General features: G+C 51.7%; 3 protein-coding genes across 4 annotated transcripts in view; 2 read left to right on the forward strand and 1 right to left on the reverse strand.

Moving 5' to 3' along the window:
- The window catches only part of TSC1 (TSC complex subunit 1), a 48821-nt gene extending 34661 nt beyond the window's left edge, over positions 1–14160 (forward strand). Inside the window, exons 16-23 of the mRNA XM_082656151.1 lie at positions 881–924; positions 1559–1725; positions 2519–2701; positions 3592–3702; positions 4820–4942; positions 7862–8049; positions 8131–8292; positions 8702–14160. Coding sequence (XP_082512277.1) covers positions 881–924; positions 1559–1725; positions 2519–2701; positions 3592–3702; positions 4820–4942; positions 7862–8049; positions 8131–8292; positions 8702–9242 — 1519 coding nt within the window. The 3' untranslated portion in view covers positions 9243–14160. The remainder of the gene's footprint in view (positions 1–880; positions 925–1558; positions 1726–2518; positions 2702–3591; positions 3703–4819; positions 4943–7861; positions 8050–8130; positions 8293–8701) is intronic.
- A 634-nt stretch (positions 14161–14794) lies between these two features.
- SPACA9 (sperm acrosome associated 9) lies at positions 14795–17350 on the reverse strand (the record flags this gene model as incomplete). Its single annotated transcript, XM_082656274.1, has 4 exons — positions 14795–14856; positions 16059–16228; positions 16383–16431; positions 17182–17350. 4 exons carry the CDS (start codon positions 17348–17350, stop codon positions 14795–14797), a joined length of 450 nt encoding a protein of 149 aa, XP_082512400.1.
- Positions 17351–22557: 5207 nt separating this feature from the next.
- Positions 22558–25164, forward strand: part of AK8 (adenylate kinase 8) — a gene marked incomplete at its 5' end in the record, with an annotated part of 134194 nt that continues 131587 nt past the window's right edge. Inside the window, one exon of one of the 2 annotated variants that reach the window (XM_082656115.1) lies at positions 22558–22685. In XM_082656115.1, the coding sequence (XP_082512241.1) occupies positions 22602–22685 (84 nt within the window). The remainder of the gene's footprint in view (positions 22686–25164) is intronic. The other variant, XM_082656116.1, reaches the window with a different exon arrangement.

Genomic DNA, 25164 nt, shown 5'->3' on the forward strand with positions numbered 1-25164 from the left:
TCAGGTAATTCCTTAGGTTACAGGCCATTTAAAAATGAGTCTTTTATATTGGGCTGTTTTGTGCCACTGTGCTGTGAAGAAGCTCAAATGCTTTCATCTTTGCTCTCTGAAAATTTGAGGATGAGGTTATGGTGTTCAAATAATATAGAAATAGTGGTCACGAAGTCTCCTTCTCCAGCTGCAGATTTGTTGTTGTTTTGTTTTGGTAACATAGTCCATCAGATGGAAGGTAAACACCGTCAGCATTTCAATGCAAGTTCATGGCAGCCTGCCCCTGCTCACATGGGTTAAGAACCTGCCAGAGAGCACTGTTCTCACCCCTTCTTTATTACACTTTTAAAGGTGATCTAGAGAAAGAATAAGGGAATCACTAGTCCACAGTGATGCCATTTCTAAACAGGCTCTTGGGGAATGCTAGTTTTAATTTTTCTTCTGTAGAATAACCTAAGGTGGAATTTGACAGATTAATGTTTATGATCCCTTTTTGAATGAAGTTTAGTGTAATAGACTCAGGTAAATTACCTGCTTTTTCCTTAACCTTGGGTGACAGTAGCTTCTCAACAGAGAGGGTTGAAAACAGCTCTCAGTGTGTTTGATCACTCAGTTGCCTTGGAGAGCTGACCAAAGTTCAGAGGCTACAGTATGAGCTCCGAGTTAGGGCCTTTCCACTCTGGAAACTTGGTGGTGCTTAATGGGGGCCCCTTCCATCAGCTATAAGGCCCCTCCTCTTACCCCAGGTGGGCTTTGTGTTTGAAACTTTCTCATGCCTGTGCACTTGTGACCACAAGGAAGTGACTTAATGTTGCTGCAATTAAAAGTCCAGTTAAATTTTTCTAGGTAAGATCTGTAACTTTCTCACTCAAAAACTTTTTTTTCCTAGGTTGTCTTTACCCAGCAAGTCTGTCGACTGGACCCACTTCGGAGGTAAAGTTGTTACTTTAGCTCCAAATCCAGCCCATAGAGATCCTGCTTTGTTGCCTTTTCTGTCCTTGAAGGAGGTGCCCTATAGGAAACATCTCCCCTTCCCTACTGCTCCAGCTGGGTTATCTGCTTGGGTACAGAGTCTCTCACGTGTTGCAAAGTCAGCATTTCCTATTTTTGAAAAGTGGCAAGTACCACGTGCTTGAGAACAGAAGTGCAAAGAGGCAGGCCTCATGCCAGCCTTCCCTAGAAAAGATCCAAGTGAAGTGAGTGGTGCTGGGACAGTTCTTGAGCGATAACCTACCAAGAAGCAAGAAATGGAGTCATAGATAGATAGATAGATAGATAGAGATAGATGATAGATAGCGGATTTGTGGGGAAAAACACTTGGAGCTCTCAAAGAGCCATCCTACATTGTACCCCTGTGCGTTCTTTTAAAAGGAAGATGGGTAGTAGGTACTGCCCCTCCCCCTTCCCCATTGAGTGACTGTGGCTGGAAACCAGGTGGTCGTTTGCAAAGTGAGTGACTTTGTTTCTTCAAGAATCGTGTTTCTTAAGCTAACAAACCGCTGGCTGGGGCTTGACTGAACGCTGTGTAAAAGGCGTCTCTGCCACCCTCCCTCTGCTTTACAATCAGGCTCCGCTCCCTCAGATGAGACCCGCTCCCTCCGTAACCAGTTGCTTTTACTGCACAACCAGTTACTCTATGAGCGTTTTAAGAGGCAGCAGCACGCGCTTCGGAACAGGCGGCTCCTGCGCAAGGTGACCAGGGCAGCCGCTCTGGAGGAGCACAACGCTGCCATGGTGAGCACCTCGGGGCCCGGGCGGGGGTCGAGGCCAGAGCTCTCCATCCTGGCTCTGCCCGCTCGTGCGGCTTGGGGCAGGTCACTTCGTCTCTGAGGTTAATATGTGAACGGCCACATCCCTGAATTCCCTTGCAGCTCTTCTAATCCACGGGGACAAGTGATTTTTTTGTGTCTGTTGGTCTGTAATTGGCTATGATGATAACAGAGGCAAAGGTGATTTTGTTTCTCCAAATGTAAAACCGGCTCTCCTGAAGCAGTTTTATGGCAGAAACTTGGAGGGCAGTTAAGCCAGTCAGACCTGGAGAGTGACCTTGGCTCTAACGCTCATTACCTTAGGAAGTCATGTAGCCTCTGGAGGCCTCTGTTACCCATTCTGTAAAATGAGAATAATAATGGCAGCATCTGCTTTCTAACTGTGGTGGTTAAAAACCGTGTCAGTAAGCATTTGCGCATTGCTGGTGCAAGGTAAGCGTTCAGTCAGTGTTCCTCACTTGAGCGACCTTGGCCAGTACCAGCACTTACTTCATTGCTGGTGCTTAGGACTTTTGAAAGTATCAGGAGCAAGTTGATCGCTGAGAAAAGTCCTTTAAGCAACTTTTGATCCATTTGCTAATGTGGAATTTGGAAACCCTTGCCCAAAAGCCAAGTTAGACAGCAGTGAGCTGTCAGATTCTGGGCCTGTGGTTAGCTCGTGCCTGTTCAGATGAAGTGTCTGCAGCATGCATTGAACTTGAGGGTCACTGCCCGTGCTGGAAGGCAGCTAAAATGATGGCCTCTTTGGTCTCTGCTAGAAAGACCAGTTGAAGTTACAAGAGAAAGACATCCAGATATGGAAGGTTAGTCTGCAGAAAGAACAAGCCAGATACAGTCAGCTTCAGGAGCAGCGAGACACGGTGGTCACCCAGCTCCACAGCCAGATCAGACAGCTTCAGCATGACCGGGAGGAGTTCTACAACCAGAGCCAGGAGTTACAGGTACGCGCTGCGGCGCCCGGCAGAGGCCGCCAGGAAAGGGCGGGAAGGCACCTGATTCAGCTCTGAAATCGTGGCACGTAGATTTCACGTCAGGTACATTTTATTTAGGGCAGAGGGTCCCCAGCTTTCTGGGTTCACGGTTCTGTCGGCATTTCATTAATTTTTTCCTGGTACTCCACAGCCAAAAGAAACATCTAACAGTTCTGCCTAGTAAGTAGATCCAGACAACTTAGGATTTAGGTCCTAATGACTTGGTAGCTGTTAGAAAATAATACACATACTTTTTTTTCAATTTTCAATCTCATTTTTGAGTGACCATGGTCACTTACAAATGCGGTGTGTGTACCTGTTGGGCACTGCCGAGTCTCAGACCTTGGAATCAGATGAGACACTGACGCCCTCAATTCCTGTTTCCCATTGGTTTTCTCATGGTGATGCTTATCACAGCAACCGCGTACAAGCCCAGCTTTGCAAAGATGATACGTGTTCCACAGGCACGTAGAGCACCTGATAACTGAAACGCTGAGCTCCCTCTAGCTAGTAGTTCACATCATGACCAGTAGATGTCGCTGTGTTTCCCTCGAAATTTAAAACTAGCCCCACAGCGCCTCTGTGAGCCTGCTGTGTAGCCCCAGGGCTCTTTGGTGCAGTTTGGGAACTGCAGATTTAATAAGCGCTTTTTTGTTTTTCCTTTTGATAATCAGTCAGAAACTCAGAAATTAACTATAACTTACTTTTTAAAGCTAAGTTAGTTTTAAGCCTGATGGCCCAAGAATAGTAGAGCAACAGAGGCACGAGGCTTTCCCGGTTCTCTGTGGGCCGATGGCCAGGTGCACCCGTGGCCTGGCCTGCTGGCACCCTGTAACTTCCTGGCACGTCTCCTTGGGCAGACGAAGCTGGAGGACTGCAGGAACATGATCGCGGAGCTGCGCATAGAGCTGAAGAAGGCCAACAGCAAGGTGTGCCACACCGAGCTGCTGCTCAGCCAGGTGTCTCAGAAGGTAAGAGGCGAGCAAGCTGGGCCATGCTCACACCACTGCTGATGTCCTTCCTCCAGACAGGACACGTGTAGTACTCGTGTGTCTGTGTCAGGGCTTCCCAACAGGGAGTGATTCTGCTCCCCCCCCCCCAGGGGACATTGGGCAATATCTGGAGACATTTTTGGCTGACGTTTTTTGTTTTGTTTTGTGTTTTATTTATTTTTGGCTGCATTAGGTCTTCATTGCTATGCGTGGGCCCCCTTTAGCTGCAGTGAGCTGGGGCTACTCTTCGCTGTGGTGCGCGGGCTTCTCATTGCGGTGGCTTCTCTTGTGGCAGAGCATGGGCTCTAGGCATGCGGGCTTCAGTAGTTGTGGCACGCAGACTCAGTAGTTGTGGCTCACAGGCCCTAGAGCGCAGGCTCAGTAGTTGTGGCACATGGGCTTAGTTGCTCTGCGGCATGTGGGATCTTCCTGGACCAGGGCTCAAACCCATGTCCCCTTCATTGGCCGGCGGATTCTTAACCACTGCACCACCACTGGTTGACGTTTTTGATGCTACTGACATTGAGTGGGAGGGGCCGAGGTGCTCCTAAACATCAGACAGTGCATGGACGGCCCTGCAGCAGGGAACTAGCTAGCCTGAGCCCTGGTCTGTGTGTATCCTGGGAACTTGTTCTTAATACTTCGTTCACATAAATGTGAAGAGTTCATTCAGGCTTTTGAGCTATGATCTTTCCCTCTTTGGAAGTCATTGCACTCATGTGTAAATCACTTACTCAAGAACCTGTGGGTTTACTCCAGGGCTTTATCCCACTGGACCTAACGTCCCTGCTGTGGTGGTTGTGTACATACCCATCTCCTCGAGGTGCCCTGTGGGTGGCCAGTTTTGATGTGGAGCATTTGCGCCTCTTCCCCTTTGCATAGGGACAATTTTGAAGTACGTTTCTGTCCATTTTTGTTGCCCTTGTATCCCTTCCTCCCCACCAGCCGTTTTGGTGTGGCCTTTGAAACCATGGGGCTTGTTTACACTGACTCAGCCCTGAAATAGTGTGCTCCTAGCTGGTTCCCTGTTGAATGTCCATTTGCTAGCTTTGTGTCGTCAGATCTTTCACTTTGCTTGTTTCTGTGTTTTTGTTAGCTCTCAAATAGTGAGTCGGTCCAACAGCAGATGGAGTTCTTGAACAGGCAGCTGTTGGTTCTCGGGGAAGTCAACGAGCTGTATTTGGAACAACTGCAGAACAAGCATTCAGACACCACAAAGGTATGTGGGCTTGAGGAACCAGACCCTACCTGGGACGCTGTTAGGACCCAGGCAATATGTCTATGGCACAGCACAGAGAATGGCTTATGAATTGTTTCCTGAAAGATGGCGTGGCAGACCTAATGTCATTTCCACCTCTCCCTGGTCTGGCAACACAGGCACTTTTCATCTGTCACACAAACTTGTTTCCCTTAGTTGGGTTGCTTTGAAATTAAATCAGTTATATGTGAAAGCACATAATGGTAATTGGTACAGACTAGGTGATAAAAGTGTTTTTCTTCTTTTTTTTTCTTTTTCTTTCTTTTTTTTTTTTTGGCCATACCGCGTGGCATACGGGATCTTAGTTCCCTGTCCAGGAATCAGACCTGTGCCCCCTGCAGTGGAAGCGTGGAGTCTTAACCACTGGACCACCAGGGAAGTCCCAAAAGTGTTTTCCTTCTCTTACCCATGCCCCCGTCTTTAAAGAGAGAGAGACAGGCTAACAGATAAAGAAAAAGGATGGGGAGCCAATTCTGTTTAGCATATAACTCTCTGGGCTGTGGGTTTATACTGCTAGAAATATTTTTTTTCTTCGTAATGTTGAATTTGATTTCAGCAGATGGTGGTTCAGGCCTGGCAACAAGGCCAGTGTCGGGATGATCTTACGTTAATTAGTGCCTTACCAGTGGTGTCGAGGCAGAAGTTTCATGTCACTTTATAAATAGCCTCGGGTAATGTTGGTGAATGAGCTGGGAATGGAATTTTAAGAATAAATGCTTAGATGCTTCCTGTCACTAACTTCTTCATCACACACAGGCTTTCTTTTTAGGATTTCTTGGGCTTTTGCTTTGTAAAGCTTTGTTTTCTTTTCCCTTGGCCAAATGTAGGGAGTAGTCTTAGAATCAGAGAGGTGGAATTTTCATAATAGTTATTCTTATTTCTCAGCTTCTCTCAACTCTCAGATTCAGATTCCCTTTAGAAGGATGTTAAATGTGGAACTTTCTCTAGAAACCAGCTCTCATTAATTTTGGAAGTATAATGGCCTCAGAAAAAGAAAGAAGGGAAAAGAGACCTGAGGGACTAGAGAACCTCTGAAAAAGCTTACTTAAACACACTCCTAACTCTCCCGAGAGAAATGTGGATGGGTGCCACGGTGCTGTCTTTTGGTTGGAACACTTACCCCCTTGGGACCTCAAGCAAGCCACCTGACTCTTTGGGCCTGGCTTCACAGTTCATAAAATGCGCATGGTGATACTGACTTGCAACCTTCAGCTGTAAGCAGCAACAAAAAAAGACTTCACCGGCTTAGCCATAAAGAGTTTCATTATATCTCTTGACAAGAAGTCCCGAGGCAGGTGAGTTCCAGGTTGGTCAAGTCAGCAGCTGAGGGACAGCAGCAAGGAGCCTCGTTCTTTCCCCTCTTCTGCACCACTCGACCTATCCTCTCAACCTTGTCTTTGGGCAGTCTGTGCTCCTGGTTGCAAAGTGTGTGCCACAGTGAACACTGTCACAGGTAGATGTCATGATGTCCCCTGGAGGAGGAGAGCATCGCCTCCTGCAGGTCTCTGTCATTAAGGAAACCTTTCCCAGGAACTCTCCACCAGACCTCCCACCCTTGTTATTGGCCACGATTATGTCATGTGTCCATCCCTAGCTAGCCATGGCTTTGAACCTGTGTTTGGACCTGGAGCTGGGCTTCCTCTTGGTCAGTCAGGTAGGGGACGAGGAATGGGTATCTGAGCGTCAGGTGGGGAATGGCTGGTAGGTACTGGGTGTAGCCCCTCTTACATGGCTGTGAGAGTTAGTGATAGTGCATAGATGTTCCTAGTTCAGTGCTTTGTTTGATTCTCCATAAGTACTTACTGTCGTTTCCGACAAGAGTTCAGTTTGTTTACCTAACCTATGCCGAAGCCTGGAGCCATCAGGCATAGCTGGAGCGGCCGCATTATCTGGTCCCAGTCCTGAGCTTAACTCGATCCCGTTCTGACCGAGGAAGCGTTGGGCTTGCTGGCCATCTTCGAGGTGGGGTGCCTTCAGGCAAGCTCATCTCCTTGCTCCGTATGGTTTATTATCTTTTTTAAAAAGACAAATGTATGGTAATTTCAAGTTTATGCATATTTTACCACAATAAAAAAGCCACACAACACAAACGTAGCATATACTTGTTAGAAGAGCATCCTTTCCACCTCTCTCTGAGCATAGCGCACACTTGCTGTTTCCATCGGTCAGCAGGCAGGTTGTCTTCCTGGCGTGATTGACAAACCTTGTCAGGGTACCTGGTCTGCAGATGTTCATTCCTGTTGCGTCTCTAGCTTTATCTTAGTTGGTATTAGGGGAGGGAGAAGAGTATAAAAGAAAACAAACAACCCATACTGCCACTGCGCCGGCCTACACCGCCACCACTCTGAACTGCACCTCCACTGCACTGAACTGCACCACCACTGTGCCGGCCCACGCCTCCACTGTGTTGAAATCATAACTGAATATTGGCGTGTTTTCAGAATGTGTGTGTTAACATAGTTGATCACACTATTCACGTGGCTTTATAATCTGCTTTTTTATCTTTTACTGATACAAATAATTTTAAAAATCTTATTAAATAGAAGATGTACTTTAATTTACTTTCTTGACGTTAGACTTCATAGTTTCTAGTTTTTTGCTATTCTGAATATGCTGTGCTGATTATTTTTGTGCCCAAATGTCTATTCATGTTGCAAATGATTTCCTAAGGGATAGATTTCAGGGAAGGATTAGTAGGTACTTACTGCCAGCCTACTTTCCAGAAAGTTGTACTAGTTTCTATTTCCACTAGCAATATACTAATAAAGTACCTTCTCAGTGTTTGTTACATTGATGTTTCAAAGTGGATATGGCATGTTCATTTTTTAAAAGTACTAACTCCAATTCCTTTTTTGTTTGTTTGTTTTGTTTTGTTATCAGGAAGTAGAAATGATGAAAACTGCATATCGGAAAGAACTAGAAAAAAACAGAAGCCATGTTCTCCAGCAGAATCAGAGGCTGGATACTGCTCAAAAACGGATTTTGGAACTGGAATCTCATCTAGCCAAGAAAGACCACCTTCTTTTGGAACAGAAAAAATATTTAGAGGATGTCAAACTCCAGGCAAGGTAACTTTCAGGGGGAAAGGTTTTTGCTGTGATGTATTTAAGTAGAACTTCCCACATTCTGGGGTGGTCTGTATCTTTCAGAGGACAGCTGCAGGCCGCAGAGAGCAGGTATGAAGCTCAGAAGAGGATCACCCAAGTGTTTGAATTGGAGATCTTAGATTTATACGGCAGGTTGGAGAAGGATGGCCTCCTGAAAAAACTTGAAGAAGAAAAAACAGAAGCAGCCGAAGCGGCGGAAGAAAGGTAGGAGCAAAGAGTCGGCAGCCATGGCCTCATCGTGAGGCTGCCGCTGACAGAGCAGGGAGGCATCGCGTGGTGTTAGCAGCGGTCCCAGCCTGACAAGGCGAGCCTGCAGCTCTCAGCTGCATCCCTCAGAGCACCCAGCCACCCTTCTGAGTTCCTTGTCCTGGGGCCCGAGGCACTTGATAATGGTCCTGGGAGGCGTTCCTATTTAAGATCGCCATCTGATATCCCTGGTTGTGGCTTAGGTTTCTCTTCATGAGCTCTCAACACGGGAGTCCTCTCTTCTAGAACATAGAGGGGGCCGGCAGAGTTCAGCGTCGGGGCGAGCGCGCGTCCGGGTAATTCCATGCTTCCCAAACACGGGCACTGCAACCACCGGCTCCCTTTCTCGTCCTCGGATTTCTTACAGGCTCGACTGTTGTCGTGACGGCTGCTCGGATTCTGTGACAGGGCACAACAATGAAGAGGCATCTGGCCCTAACGGGGAGACCAAGCCCCCCAGGCCCGGCGGCGCCCGGGGCGGTAGCGGAAGCAGAGGAGGCGGAGGCGGCGGCAGCAGCAGCAGCAGCAGCGGCGGCAGTGAGCTTTCTACCCCAGAGAAACCCCCAAACCCGAGGGTGGGCCCATGCAGCAGTCGGTGGGAGACTGCCGTGGGAGAGCCCACTACGGGCATCCCTATGACTGTCGGCTCACTTCCTAGTTCAAAAAGCTTCCTGGGCATGAAGGCTCGAGAGCTATTTCGTAATAAGAGTGAGAGCCAGTGCGATGAGGACAGCCTGACCAGCAGTAGCCTTTCTGAGACCCTAAAGACAGAGCTGGGCAAAGACTCGGGTGTGGAAGCCAAGCCACCCCTGAACCTAGACGGCCCGCAGCCACCTCCCCCAAAGCCAGACAGCGTGGGACAGCTCCGTATCATGGACTACAATGAGGCGCAGCACGAGCACAGCTAGGGACGGTGTCAATCAGTGTTAACTTGTGTATCGCCGGCCTGGAACGGGAGGCGCGAGTGCCCGTTTCAGAGCTTTCCTGTTTCCAGGCGTTGAGGGGCTATAGCTCCCGCAGAGGAAATGGGATGGGGGTCCTTTGACGGTTGACTGAATGCAGAACGGTTTTTGCATCTGGCATTGAAATGCCTCTTCGGTTTCCCTTCGGCCACCCTCTCTTTCATTTACCTGGCAGCGTGTACTAACCCGAGGGCCAGGGTGCGTTCCTCACTAGCTTTATTTTCTTCCTTTTCCCCCCAAATCGTTGTGTCCTTTGAACCTGTGCAATATGAGGCCAAATGTAATCCTGGAGTCTAACACACCACCCGCTCCTTTCCTGAAGCTCAGTTAGCTGGGCGGGCTCTCTGTGAGCCCAGGTCATTGTTGGCATCACAGGTAAGTCTGGTTTTGTCCCTTTCCAGGAGGATGTGACATGCAAAGTTGATCATCTTCACATGAGAGCTTTTACATGAGATGTTGTCACTGCTTTTGGTTCTAACATCCATCATCTAAAGCCGCAGATCCAGAAAAACGATGGTTTATTCTCTCTTAAGTTCTTTTGGCGGTTCTGATAAGCTTCCTAGAAAGTTCCATGTGAACAAAGGTCTGTTGTTGGAAAAGTCTGGAGCTGGCACTGTGGAGACCATGCTCCCCTTCGGGAACGCTCTGTCCCCCTGCCCCACTACCTCTTGCCTATGTGGCGTTTGCTTGAAAGCTGGTACTGTTCTGATTACAGGCTGGGGTGTGGGTGGTCAGGCGTGCTCTCTGCAGGAGGGAGGATGGTGGCTGGAGCAGCTCCCTGAAAAGGAAAGTGCGGGGATGAGGACCTGCCCCTGCAGGCGGGGCGGTGCTAGCTGTTTGCCTCTCTTCCCTGTCCCATGTGCCTCCTGTTTACGTCAGCTTCTCTGGGATGCTGCAGCAGAAAGGCTCTGAAGGTCCAAAGAGTTTCTTCAAAGTTTTACGACCATCGTGTCTCAGGCTGTGAGAGTTGCCTCGCTATAGTAGATTCTAGGCCACCAAAAAGGTAACAGCTTTTTCACACCAATGCTGACTTTCAGGGGCCGACCCTGCAGGGGGCTTGATGCTGCTGCCCTTGCACATGTTGGTCATGGCAGAGCATTAAAGCAGAGTCCTGGAGAGGGTTGACAGAGCTGGCTGCCTGGACCCAGTGGGCTGCCTGCACATGCTCGGGAGAGGTGACGCAAGTCAGAACATGGGTCGTGGCAGAGAATCTGAACTCAGCAGGTGCTCCTGAAGTGAATGCTAGAAGCCTAAGAATTGTTGCCTGGTGATCCAGCCGAGGCTGAGGCAGGGGGAGACTGGTAGGAAAGAGCCAGTGAACTTGGCTTTTTTCTTTCTCATCTTTCAGTTAAAAGTGTAGAAGCGTTCATCCATGAAGAGGGAAACGGCAAACTGAAATGGTACGAAACTTTAGTGCGTATGGAAGCTTCCAGCACATGAGGGTTAAAGTCTGTTTTTTAAAGTGTGGCAATAAATATTCTAGCCTCCTAAATAACCAAAGGGAGCTAGAGAATGAGGTTCCACGTCACCATGGCTGTACTGGCAGACCACCTCCTTGGGACAGGATTTCTGGGTGTGACTGATGGATCCCTGCTTGAGGAAGGGTGTGTGCCCGACTGCTCCAGCCCAGCGCGGGGCCAGCAATTGCCGCTGGATGCCTGATGTGGAGTATTAATGACACCATGGATGTTTAATTCAGCTTTTTCCAAAGGAAAGCTTAAAATCCAATACGTTCTGGTTTCCTATTACAGTTTTATTTAGAAAAGGAAAACGTGAACAAATCCAGGAAAAGAAAAGTTACAAGGTAACTATTAAAACTGTTTCTAAATGCTTATCCCCTCCCCAAGCCCAGGAGATCTGTGCCACAGAACAAAGGTACCAGGCACTTAAATCAAGGCCTTTACCCTAACTGCAAAAGCAAGGAGGCCAATGTAAAGAAAGGAGAACATTTGTTTAATGGACAGATTGTAAAAATACAGGGAAGAAGGAGGCGGCGTGGTACAGTGGACTGGGGCCCCGGGCTGGAGGCCCTTGGCATACTCCTCCCGCCGGGGCATGCGTTTGCTCAGCTTCGTAACCGGGCCGACCCCAGCGGCTGCGCGCAGCTTCCTCTGGGCTCTAGGAGGCCATGGATTTTACTCAGCCACGGCTGGGGGACGGAGGCCTGGAGTCGTGCTGAAGTTACCAGCCTGAACATTTAGGCTTTTATATTGCAGAGGACTTGAGTCAATAGTAAATCGATAGTAAAGTTTGGTTTGGTTTTGAAAATGATAGACTTGCCAAGAGTCAGCGGGTCAGTCGATTATGCTGCAGTGAGTATTTTTAAGGATGGAAAGGTGATAGTGGTAGGGGAACTCCCGAGAGAGAATTCAGGCCTGGGAACAGGCAGGGCAAAGGCAGTAGAACAGTCACATTCAAGGCAGAGCCTGTATTCACAGACGTTAGGGTTAACCTCCACCGGAGTCGCTTGGAGCAGGCTTGCCTCCGCTTCAGAGCTGTTTGGCCAAAAGTGTCCATAACCTGTTCCGCTCAGCACTTGACACTAACCAGGGTCAGCGTAGACCCTGAGAGAAGATTGGAGTCTGCTTCTTGGGAGTCTTGGGAGCGCGAACCCTTGTTTTAAAAGGGAGCACTGCAGCATCGTTGCAGAGGGCGGGAGGGGAGATGATAGCATGGTCTCCATAGAGAGAATGGGCTCCTGAATCTACTACAGGTAGGTAAGTACATGAATCTCTATCAGACAGAGCTTTCACGGATTTTAAAAGCTTTTGACAAGGTTCTGTCACAAGTCTATGAAATTTGTCACTGTGGAATTGGAAGAAATATCTGGTCATGAATAAGAAAACTAACTGAAATCCAAAGGTAGGAGATGAAGACCATTTCTTGGGTCAGAGGTTTCCTTGGAGATGAGTGCTGGGACCAACCATATAAGGTGGATGGGTAGATGTGACCTCCCTAGGCTTGTCAGCAGGGTTTTTCAGGAGGGAGAACTGCCCAACCTTTGGGAATAAGCTGCTGAAGGTTCCTATTAGGCTCTGTGAGTGGAGAGAGAAGTGATAGATAAGCTGCTTTGTGAGCCAGAATATATGTCATGTGTTTGGGTGGAAATAGTCCAAACTCTTCTTAAAAGGTAAACTGTTACAATCCAGGGAAGTGTCCTGGAAGCCACTGACAGTTGGAAAGATTAGCCCACCGTGCCACCATGGCCACAGAGGCCGGCTTCCCACTGGGCAAAACCAGGACAGTGGGAAACAAAACTCCAGACCTGGGCCGTCCCCATTTGCAACAGCACATGTAGTTTCCAGTGTTTTTGTTGAGAAAGATAAAACTCTAGTAGTTTTGTAAAGAGGATAAATAAGATGATCATGATGATGAGAGAGGGTCCGTGGAGACCACAGATGTTCAGACTCACGGTTAAGAGTAAAAAATTGGTGTTTCTGTGTAGAGAATATAACAAAAGTGCTATGACCAGTCAATGTGAATTTTCACCAAATACTAGAACATACCACTTGAAGCCAGAAAGAAATAACTGAAGAACAAGTGAAAGACAGTACTACGTGGAGATGCGGTTTTTCTAACCAAAAACAGTAAGAGGTGTTAGAAAGTGTGGACAGGTCTAAGGAGGGTTTGGGCAGAGTGAAGACTCAGTCCAGAGCTGCTCTCGAGGTGGAGTGCCACCCACCTTGTGCGGATGCTCTGAGAGGCCGCCGTCTCCTCAGAGTGGCTCCGGGAGCAGCCCGAGCCCACCCAGAAGTGTGCGTCTCGCGTGGGGAAGAAAGCTGTCTTTCGTGGAATGACCCAAATCGGCACGTCTCACTCTGGGCATTTTCACTGTTCGAGGTATGTGCGTTAAAATTGACCAGCCACGAGTATGCGAAGATGTTTGCGTATCTGTTTACATCCAGAGTTCTCTGACATGTGCCCTTGCCCTCTCCCAGACCACAACAGAGGAATTGATTGCACTTGATTAAGCTTTTCTTTATAGATGAAAGAACACATTGAGGTTGGGGCCTGGCCCCCGGGCTGCTGCTGTGACCCTTGTCCCCACGTGGCTCATTTCCCCGTCCGTGACTCTGATGTGCCCGGGGGAGTGGTGTTTCCGTCTTCTCCACTCCGTCCTGCAGTCTGTATGTGCCGCCCTGAGAGAAGATGGTTGTAGCTACAAGGGGAACCTGCCTGCGATAGTCGAGCACCTGGGCCCACGACGGCTTCTGGCCTTGAAACGAGTTAACGAAGGCAGAGGAGCTTTCTCTCCCCCTTCCCGTCCCGGTGCCACAAAATTGTCCATCCTCGGGGATAAGTAGACTAGTTGAACCATTGGAGTAGACCTTTTAGAGGAGACCCTTCCCCCCCAGGCCAACCCCTCCTCCCTCTCCCCACCTTGATACAGTGTTTGGACAGGAGGGTACGGCGCTGCTCTTGGCGGCAGAGACTTTGGCTTATTGAAGAGGCAGCCAGGCATTTTGCACTAGGAAGAATCAGTGATCACTTTTCAGAAGACGTCTATGGACCATAAATACATTATGGAGGAACAGATTTTGCTAAGACATAATCTAGTTTTGTAACTCAATCATGGATCAACCATATGTGGCTGACTTGCAGTTTAAAGGGGTCCCATCACTGAAAAACAGATTTTTTTTGGCTGACTGCTTTTAGCTAAATTTAAGGAAGTCATCTCTTGTCAAAAGGTTTACACCTTCCCGTCTTGATCTTAAAAGCATGTCAAACAATCCACATCAGATGCCATAAATGCGAACTGCAAGAGGAAATGGTACAATCTTAGTGAATGGGAATTGGAATCAAAAGGGTTTGCTGTCCTTCTTAGAATGTTCTAAAATGTCAAGGCAGTTGCTTGTGTTTAACTGTGAACAAATAAAAATTTATTGTTTTGCACTACTTTGCTGTATTGACATGAAGTGACTCACGTTGGCCTCTGAGGGGCTTATAGGCAAAGTAGGAACTTGTCCAAAGATGGAAAGCCTCAGGGTCTGGATTGGTTGGTGACCTTGGGTGGCTGGAGCGGGTGCTGACAAGTGGAATCTGGCTTTAGTCCCTGTAAGATCCTTTTGTTCTGGCAAAGAGCCACAAATCCTACCTGTATCTGCCTCAAATTCACGCTCTTCCCACAAAGTGTCATGGTGGTGTGGGGGGAGGTGACTGGAGCCATCTCTACCAGAAGCTCTCAAAACCAGGTGGCGGGCTGGGTCTGCACAGCCATCCAGCCTTGCTTTTGGTGTGTGCTTGCCTTCCTGGGGGTTGGCCGGCACATCGGGTTTAATACAGCCCTTTTGGAGGAGCGCAGGTGGCACCGAAGTTGTCAAACGCTTACAGACCCTGAGCCTTGCCGATTGTGTCTTACGAGTGTGCTGAAGAGGGAGTGCAGCTCGCGTCCACCACCTTCCCTACGCCATCAGGTGTTTGGAGGAAGGAGGGAAACTACCTTCAAACGACTGCAAGATCCACCCTGGCCTTACTGGGAAAGGACCAGTGGTGAAGAGCTACGTCTGCAGTGTGGTTTTCCACTGCTCGCTTGCCCAGCTGCCCTGGAAATTGGTCAGCTCTGCCCATTTAACAGCGGGATCAGCTCCTTCGGGACAGGACATCGAGGTGGCAGTTGTAAGTTTTGTCTGGAAAATTCAGATGTTCTTGTCTGAGTAGGTCTCTAACTATACAAGGAGTTACTGGGCTGGCCTTCTGTGGGCCTTTGGCAGAAACGTCTTCACAGCAGACCCTCTTTGGAGCTGGGTGTGTTCTCCTCCACAGTGGTAGCGCTTTGCTAGTGGTTTTGCTCGTGGGGCTACTGCCCAGCATCTTCTGGGGTCTTAGGGTGAATGTCGTTTTCTTTAAGGGATAAATCCCAGGAAACCAGGCCAGGCAAAGAGGTGGCAGAACGCTTTTTATTCTTGACTGTCGCCTCCTAGGAAGCAAGAATACAGAAGTTAAGTTGCCCCCTGTGAAGAGGCAAAAACCAACAGTCAGACAGTACTTCTGGCAAGCTCGGAAGCCAGTGACGCATTTTACAATGTCTGGGCCTCGATTATGTTGTGAAAACCAGGTAACTGTCCTCGGATGGGAACCACAAAATCAATTCTTCCGGCTTCTCTCAGTCTCTCCCAAGTAAAGGAGAGGCAAGGTGGGTTCGTTCCCCTTTGGGCTTTGGTCCAGAGACCTGATCACACTGAGCAGTTCAGCATGCTGCCCTCAGCATCCCGGGAGGCGGGAGCAGCCCTGTCTTGCAGAGAGTGGCGTCTCGCCTATGGCTGCCGCTGCGGCGGGAAGGGAGCTGAGTGGCCTCCTCCAGCTGCACGGCTCAGCTGGGAAAGCTGGGCCTGGGCGGGACAGTCGGTGCCCTAGCCCTTTCCCGGCCTCCCCGGGACACCCTCTACAGGCAACACTAAGTGAGGGTCCTCTTCATCAGTACGGAGCCTGACGCTCAGAGGTGAGGAAAATTTAGAAGTCACAGCACAAGAGGAAAAGAGGTCCTCAGTCATACGTGGGGTGGTCCCCTTGGGGGTTAGTAAGTGGCAAAGACTGTGGGCACCAGTGAAAATGGATCAACTAGTGGAAACCAAGCTTAGTAGCAAAGTGCCCCACGGGATGGGATGGGACAGGATGGGATTGGGATCAAGCAGGTCACCAGCTGAGTTACAGTTTCCCACCAGCTGGTCTCCAGGGCGGTTTTGAACACTGTTTTGCCCCTATAGGTTTGAGGCTGTCTTGTGTCGGTTGCCCACTTGTCTTTTCTTAGCCGAGGCTGGGTACCTGTGGCCTGGGGCTCGCTCACGTGCTGCAGCGCTTTGCGGGGCAGCTTCTCCGAGTGGGCGACCCATTCTTTCATCATGTCTAGGACGATGGGGATGAGGCTGACCACGCCTCCACAGTGGTTCCTGGCCTCGTGACAGCTGAGGTAGTTCGCCATGTCGGGAGGCCACCTGCAGGGCGGCAAGAGGGGCCGGCTGAGCCCTGCCCCAGGGACTCCCGTGCCGCGGCCCAGGCCTCGGGCAGGGGTTTCTAAAGCTGCCCCCGCTGCAGAACCCCCCTGGGAGGTTTTAGAGCTGTGCGCCCACCAGGCCAGGCTCTCGGTGCCAGACATGGCGGTTGAGCGGGTTTAGGGCCCAGGAGCCCCCAGGAGGTCCTGGTGTGAAAGGCGTGGATCACGAGCTGTGGAAGCCTGCTCTGATCACTCCCAAGTACACCGTTTAGCCCCTCTGACTCTTTTTACCCTAGTATCTAAACAGCTTCCTCCAGAATTTGGTAGTGTTGCGGATTCCCCAGGGCTCAGAATTAGGGAACCACGCTAGTGGTGCTGACGCCCATGGGACCGGGCTCCAGACATCCCACTTCTTCCTGGGCTTCTGGGAACAACTGGTCTGTGATCCCCTTCTCCTGGCCTGTCTGCAACGTCTGCAAATGTGACTAGCAGTGTGCGTGGCAGGTCGCAGTTTCTAAACCGCAGTGGAACCCAGTGGCTGGGACCGTGTGCATCTGTTCCCCATACATCCCTGTCCTGAGCCCAGGCCGACACCACCGGGTGCCGACAGAGTGGGTTCTGCTGATGATCTCATTAAATCCGCATAAGAGCCCTAGGAGGTGTGCGCTGCTCTTTATACATTTCCCAGATGAAATGTATAAAGAGAGATGAATCACTGGCCCGAAGTCACAGAGGTGGCGTGTGGTAGAGCCGGGACCTAAACCCTGGCCGGCTGAGTCTTGAGCCCACTTCTCAACCGCTTTGCCATTCACTCACATATTTGGTGAGGGAACGAGTGAACGGCTCATTCCACCAGTTAGGATCTGAGCCTGATTCTGGCACACATGCACTGGCCCTCTCTGGGCCTTGGGGTTTTTTTCAGCGTTCAAGTGAGGGGATGAGGCCCGGCCCCACTCGTGAGCCCGCGAGCCTCCACCTGCCCGATGCTGGAGATGGGCCGGATCTTGTCGCTGGCATTCTCCCTGCAGTGCTCCAGGGCAGCAATGAAGGTGAACTGCTGCTGCTGGAAGAGCTGGTACTTCTGCTCCACACTTCGAAGGGATTCCTTCACCTCATTCATCATCCTGTCTGCTCATTCACAGGCGAGGAGGAGTCTGCGCAAGGAAGAGGAGAGTCGAGCTCCCAGGGCCAGACCCACGGATCCAGCTCGGGGGTTGTGAGATGCCCACGGCCCCTCTCAGCGGCGCACAGGGCTCAGCAGCTCCCCACAACGCTGGGGAGCAGGGACTGTTTTCATCCCCATTTTGCAGAGAAGGAAACAAGGCCCTAGGAGGCTGTGCACTTGCTCAAGAACCCGGCAGGCTGTCCGCGACGGAGCCAAGCCCAACCCAAAGCCCTTTTACCCTCCAGGGGCACGTTCTTTGCCGTGAAACAAGACTTCCTTCCCTCAGCTGTAGACGTGAGTTTCTCCGGGCCTCAGTTGGCCGCTGGTGCCCCCTCCCTGCCTCCTGTGGAGTTTGCAGGGATGACCCTGGTTGGAAACATTGACGCTGCGGGGAGGTACTGTCCTTTGGTGCCTCACAAACTGTCCCAGTGTCATCCAGGAGGTCCACGACGTGTCCAGAATCTCCTCTGAGCAGAGAAAGGCAGTGGCTTCTGCCCTCCATGACATCACAGTTCTGCTGGGCACGTGCAAAATGCTCCAGGTCACGGATTTATGGAACGTTTAGGCTGGAAGGAAGCTCAGTAGATCAACTCCCCTTAACTTCCGGGGGAAACTGAGGCCCAGGGGGTCACAGCAAGCTTGTGCCAGAGACACACTAGGTCCTGGGTTTCCTGGTGTCTAACCAGCATCCTTGAAGGTGCCACAGCCGGCTGTCCCTGCACCACGAGGCCCTGGCACACATGGAGCCCAGGCTTGGACGTGCCCCGCGTCAGTCAGAGGAGGCTGCGCTGAGGTGGGGCCCCAGTGGGATGCTGCAAGTGGAAGGGGCCGGAACACTGGGGTGGGGGGTGCGGAGAACACAGCCAGGCTTCCTGCCAGCTCCCAGCTGGAGAGGAGGCTTGTTTCTAATGGGTCTCCCTCAGCGTCCTCACACAGCAGGACCGGAATGAGGGAGTCTCTGTGGTAAGAGGAGACGGCATCAGGGGGATGAAAGGCGAACAGACCACCAGGTGGCCTCCACGACACGACAGGAGGGAGGGCTGGGGAGCTGGAGCTGGGAGCCGCAGTCCTGGGCTGGGAGCTAAACGCAGCCCCGCTGCCATAAAGGAGCCGCGCCAGGGAATTCCCTGGCGGTCTGAGCTTTCACCACTGAGGGCGCGGGTTCAATCCCTGGTCGGGGAGCTAAGGTCCCGCAAGCTGTGAGGCACGGCCGAAAAAAAAAAGGAACCATGCCAGGAGGGGGCCCGACAATCGTGCCCCACCAGCCCAGGTGGGTCTACTGCAAACTGAATGGAGCAGCTCTAGCGGCAGCGTCCTGAGGCCACCCCTGGGAGCCGTAGCCTGTGTTTGCCAACAGAGCAGCGCAGCTCCACTGGGGACAGGCCTGGTCCAGGGCCACGCAGGGCAGTGGCCTCCTTCTACTCAACCTCCGCCCCATTCAGCACAAGCTGAGAGGGGAGCCGGGCTGTGGGGACGCTGTGGGACCCGCTGTTTGTTGAACACGTGCCACAGCCAGCCAAGGCCCCCCAGCCCCATCCTGGAGGCAGAAATGAGTCGACCTGGGGTGCAGTGGTTTTCTGTTACCTCGCATGGAGGCAGGCTTACCAGGACCTGGCCTAGGGCAAGGAGAGCGAGGCCCACACCTTGCTGCAAAAGGTAAGCGGGTGCCAGAAACACAGCAATCAAGACAGGTAAAATCAGGCGTGATGTGCACCCTGAAAAGCCAAGGCTGCTGAGGGCTCGACCTCCTGGGGGAGGGGAGGTTTGAAAAGAAGGCCGGGGGCTTCCCTGGTGGCGCAGTGGTTAAGAATGCAGGGGACGCGGGTTCGAGCCCTGGTCCCGGAAGATCCCATATGCTGCGGAGCAACTGAGCCCGTGCGCCACAACTACTCTAGAGCCCGCAAACCACAACGACTGAGCCCACGCGCCGCAACTACTGAGCCTGCGCGCCTAGAGCCCGTGCTCTGCAACAAGAGAAGCCACTGTGATGAGAAGTCCACGCACCGCAACGAACAGTAGCCCCCGGCTCGCCGCAACTAGAGAAAGCCCATGTGCAGCAACGAAGACCCAACGCAGACAAAAATAAATAAATACATAAGTAAATTTATAGAAAAGAAAAGAAGGCCGGCTTTGGAGAGGAGGAGGGCAGGTGGGCGGAGGGGTGGGACCCTGGGCAGAGGGTGGGAAGAGGGAATGTCGTGAGCAGGTGCGGGGGCGGTGGGCAGGGCGAGGCTGAGGGCCCACTGTCAGGCAGAGCTGTGGGAGCGAACACAGAAGCTTCTAGCCAAGGAGTGCAGAGCACTCCAGGCGTTCATTCATTCGTTCATTCATTTATGCCGCAGTGCCTACCAGGTGCCAGACACCTGCAGGGTGCTGGGCTGGATACACAGCATTGAACAAAATAGACAAACTCCCTACCCTGGAGGGACTTTAAGAGTGGGAGGCAGACAATGAGGATAAGTGAAGTGAACGGTCGTTTAGAGGAGAAAAGCAAGCAGGGAAGCCAGATGGGAATGGCCAGAAGGGCTACACAGTCTGCAAGGGGGGCATTTGCAGGAGGTGGGTGGGTGCAGGGCAGGGTGAACTGGAGCTGAGATCCCAGATGGCTCGGCCCAATCCTCCTAATACCAGCTGGTTCGATGAGGCTCTGGGTAAACCCTGGACAGGCATCACCTCAGATCCTTGCTACAGCCCTTTCAGCGGGGTACCACGATCACCCCCACACGACAGACGACAGATGACAGAGCCGAGGTCAGGCAGCTAGGACGGGAGCAAACCAGCTTCCCCACTCAGTTCTGCCCGACTTTATTTAGCCTGGGATCTTGGATACCTCCCTTCCTTCCCCCGCCCCCCAGCCCCCAGTGATGGCCCATTGAGAGAAACACGCCAGATACCAGATGGACCGTGGCTGGGGGTGGGGGTGGGGTGGGGGTGGGGAGTGGATACCAAGGGCCTGCACTACCTAGACCCTTGGGCCTCACTTCCGCTCGAGTGAGACTGTTCCCTGTTCTGCATCGCAGAGCAACGAGGACTAGCATTCAGGGGGCTGCCCCGTGTGCCCAGCTCCCTGCCACCCTCCTGGAACTGCCAAGTTCTCTAGGGATACAGCAGCCCTACCTTGACTGGTGGCCCCAAGAGCCCCTGAGAGCAAAACCAACTTGGTTCTTGATCCTATCGACTTGTGACACGTGCACCAGGAGTATTGTGAGAGGAGCTGTAATAAGCTATCCAAAGTGATCGTCCCTTGAACAAGCGTCACTGCAGCCAGATTAGTCTGGATGAAAGGCGCAGGGTGCAGGCACTTCTTGATCTGGGGGAGGAGGAAGGAAAAAACTGATTATCCGATAGGTTTTAGGCTTTAATTGATTTGTATTTTTTCAGGCTGCTAAAGAAGATTAAATCGTGGTATGAAAAGCGCCTAGGGCTTAAAATAAATGAGGAGGAAGGCAAGTCATTTCAGAAAGGTCCAGGAAGCAAACTGAACCTCTCCAGTGCAAATTGCAGGCTTGGTGGTTGTGTTCTTTGTTCAGGGTGAGGCAGCTTCCTTTTCTTCCCCAGCTGTCTTTGCAGTTGAATTTGACAAGCCTACCAAAGTGTGTATGTGCTCTGAGAAGGCAGTTCTGAGGGGGAGCGAGCCTCTTCCCCTTGGAGGGCATGTCTCCAGGCTGGTAGCTGCTGGAAAAGGCTTTGGCTAGGAGTCAGGACACGTAGTTCCAGCCTGGCTCTACCTTTAACAAGTGACCTTGGCCTAGAATTTCCCCCTTTCCAGGCCTCAGTTTAGCCATCTGTAAAATGAGGGAGTTTGGATTAGAGGCTTTTCAAGGGCTCTTCTGATTCTAACGCTCCATGATCAACAGCTGATGAGGAAAGAGGTCCAGAAAAGGGAAATGGCTCAGCTAACAAATTTTTACCGTTCTGAGCCTCCAATTTCTCACCCGTAAAATGGGAATGAAGGTACCTATTTCTCAGGGTTGGCGCAAAGATTAAATGGGATATATTACTAATAGTAGCCCCTATGCATTGTGCACTTACTACACACCAGTTACTAATACTTCTGACATATTAGTTCATGGAAACCTTCCATAATCCCCACTTAATAGGGGAGGAAAGTGAGGCACAGAGCAGGCTGGCACAGCTAGTAAGGGCGGAGCCAGGATTTGAACTCTGGGCAATCTGTATTGACTATGCCATACTCCCGCTCCATAATGCTCACATTACGGTAGCTCCTCCTAAGAATAGCAACGGAGAAGAGCTAGAGCTCCCAATTCAGTGCCGCGTCAGATACCAGGCTGCCCACCGGGGATTAACACGATTCGCAGACTTCCTTCCCCCCTCCGCGTCCCACCCCAATTCTCTCTCTCAGGGCAGCGGCAGCAGCGGCGGCCCCCTCCATTCTCCACCCCCCTCACCCTCCAGTTTCCAAATCCAGGGCTTGGGTGGGCCCTCCCCGGGCCTGCTTTAACCTTGCTTGTCCTAGAGCGGCCTTCACTCACAGAGCGCCCTGAAGCTGGAGTGTCTCCGTGTGTGTCTGGGGCCCCGGAGGGGCGGGGAGGCCCTTCCCAGGGCTTGGGAGAAGGGGTGGGTGGGGTGGGGAGATCTGAGGTGAGAAGGGGCGGGGCCGTGGGCCAGACTGTTACCGCCGGTGCCATAGCAATCGGGTCACGGGGCAGCCCCGCCCCGCCCCGGGAGCAAGTGGCGGGGTCTCGGGGGCTCAGAAGGTGCAAGCTGGGCTGAGGGTTTCCGACGGGACCCTCGACCCTCCCGCCCCTCCTTTTTCAAGCACCCTGTCCCACATCTACTCAGCGTCTTCATTTTAAAGACGGGGAAACTGAGGCCCTGAGAGCAGAGCCGGGGTGGCTCAAGGAGCTCCTAACTGGGGTCTCTCAGCACAGGGGGGCCCTATCAGGGGACACCTCTGACCCCAGAAGGCCACAGCTGGAGGAGACTTGAGGTGCCCCGCTGGGGGCGCGCAGAGGGGCGCGGACGAGGCCAGGGCAGGGAAGCACTTGCCCCAGGCGGCTGAGCGCGCCGGAGGACAAGCGGGTGCCCGGGCCAGGCTCCAGCCTCGCCGGTGGGCGGGCACGACGCGTGCTGATGACGCAACGGCGCGGCACCCCTGGCGACGGCGGTCACCAGGGAGCGGCGCGCGCTGATGACGCGAGGCCCTAGCGACAGCGGTCACCAGGGAGCGGACGCGTTGTACGGCGATATGGACGCGACCACGGCCCCGCACCGCATACCCCCGGAAATGCCCCAGTATGGGGAGGCGAACCACGTCTTCGAGTTGATGCAGGTGACCCGGGCAGCCCTGCCCTGTCGCGACACCAGGCGGTGGCCGGGGAACCTTTTGCTGCGGTCCGGCTGCGCGCCGGCGACGCCGCATCAGGGAGGGGTCACGTTTGTTACACAAGAGGACGCCCAAATTGGGTTGTTCGACTCCTGTGCCATCGTATCCCAAGGGACCGCTCGACCAAAAGATGCTCCCTGACCCTCCCTGGAGGGAGGAAAGGGGGCAGGCCATGCTGGCCATGATTTGGTCCTGGCCCCGCCCCAGTCAAGTCCATGATCTGGAAGAGGTCCCTGCATCTCGTGGAAGTAAAGGCTTTCAGGAGCCGGACTGGAGGAACTGTCAGCCACTCCGAGGTTCTGAGGGCCAAAGGGAAGCTGGAGCATTTGTCTGCTCCTCCGGGTATACCCCGTCCCCAGAGGCACCTCCTTAGTGATGCCAGTGGCCATTTGAGCCTCTGACAGCTCTGAGAGAAGAACTCAGACTAAGAAACCTGAGTCTCCATGTCTCCAGCAAACACAGGCTTCCTTTGGAAAGTGTTAACTGATAGAGGGCACATGAGAGATTTCTAAAACTGAGTGGCCAATCTAACTAAAGAAGATGGCTAGCTGAGTCCTAAGTCGCTGGGTGGTGGGCAGGATGGGGCAACTCCTGGGAGCACTGTGCTGCGCTCTAGAGAATCTGGTGTATCTCATAGCAGTTGTTGGAAGGAGCAGCCTGAGGAAGCTTTTGGTCCAGTAGTTCCAGTCCTTAGTCATTTGTGTGCTCCCTCCATGGTTTTTACCATTTCCATTTTCTGGCTTTTTTTTTGCTGTGCAGCGAGGCTGTGGGATCTTAGTTCCCTAACCAGGGATTGAACCTGGGCAACAGCAGTGAAAGCACTGAGTCCTAACCACCGGACTGCCAGGGAATTCCCAATGTTTTTATTTTAAAATAATTTTAGACCCACAGGAAGTTACAAAAATCGTGCAGAGTTCTGGTGTACCCTTGATCCAGCTTCCCCTAGTAGTAACATCTAAGGTAGCTGTAGTACATCGTCAAAATCAGGAAATTGACATTGGTACAATGCTATTAACTAGAGTACAGACCTTATTTGGATTTCATCCATTTTTACCAGCACTCATGTTTTGGGTATGAGTCTATGAAATATTATCACAGGTATAGATTCATATAACCAAAACCAGATTTCCATTTTAACTTAATCATTTCTTTAAATCAATGCACTTTAAAAATATTAACTTATTTCACCTCATCCTAAGCAATATCCTTGAAATCATAGGTTTGACATACTGATTTTTTTTTTAAAGTTACTCTTCAGAGTGTATTGCCATCAAGTTGAATTTTTTTTTTTTAAGTATAAACCAGATTATTTATCTATTTTATTATTTATTTATTTTTGGCTGTGTTGGGTCTTCGTTTCTGTGCGAGGGCTTTCTCCAGTTGCGGCTAGCGGGGGCTACTCTTCATCGCGGTGTGCAGGCCTCTCACTGTCACGGCCTCTCCCGTTGCGGAGCACAAGCTCAGTAGTTGTGGCTCACGGGCTTAGCTGCTCCGCGGCATCTGGGATCCTCCCAGACCAGGGCCCGAACCCGTGTCCCCTGCATTGGCAGGCAGACTCCCAACCACTGCGCCACCAGGGAAGCCCAACATACTGATTTTTCTAATACACATTAGATATGCAACTGTGTACGAGTGAAATTTAAAATATTCATCTGAGAACCACCTAAAATCATCTCACACCGTCTCACCAGTGATACATGACTAGGGATCTCGTCCAACTGTGCCTTTTAATGGGCAGGGAACCTGAGGCCCGGAGAAGGGAAGGGTGTTGATGGTGAGAAGCGGAGTGGGGCTAGGACTTCTCATGGTTCATGCTGTTTTTTACTGCCCTGCTCTCCCTCTGCCCACAAAGGGCTACAGCCCCTCCCTGCTTGTCCCTAGGGCATAAGGCTGCTCCTCAGTGCACCAGCCCGGCTGCTGTCAGCCACCTGGTTAATTTCTGAGCCTTTTGTTCTGGAACCGTGGAAGCTGCTTTCCCTTAGAGTTAAATAACCAGACAATCCCAGGACTCTTTTAGATATCTGTTCCACTCTGGAGGGACACAGGTAGCAGCGATGGCCACGTCCCCCAGCAGACGTCCGCGTGGGGCACCTACTGGGATTGTGCCGGGCACTGGGACAAGGGGGAGGCGATAAAGGGGATGCACGGGGGCTGCAGGGACATAGGACAGGATTGACCTAGTGAGTATCATCGGGAAGGTATGTTTCCATTGAGGCCTGAGGAAAAGTGTTCCAAGCTGAAGGAACAGCATTTGCTAGGGCTCTGAGGGGTGAACGGGTGCAGCGCGGGAGAGAAACCCAGAGGAGGCTGGTCTGGGAGTCACCAAGGAAGTGAGGGGCGAGGGCCCCGAGACTGCCTGCTCTGAGTCAGGCGCTCCATCCCTCCAGCTCCGCCTCCGTCCGGGTGCCTCCCCAGCAAAGCCCAC

Source organism: Grampus griseus (assembly GCF_964374135.1).
Source record: "Grampus griseus genome assembly, chromosome: 6".
NCBI classification, from domain to species: Eukaryota; Metazoa; Chordata; class Mammalia; order Artiodactyla; family Delphinidae; genus Grampus; species Grampus griseus.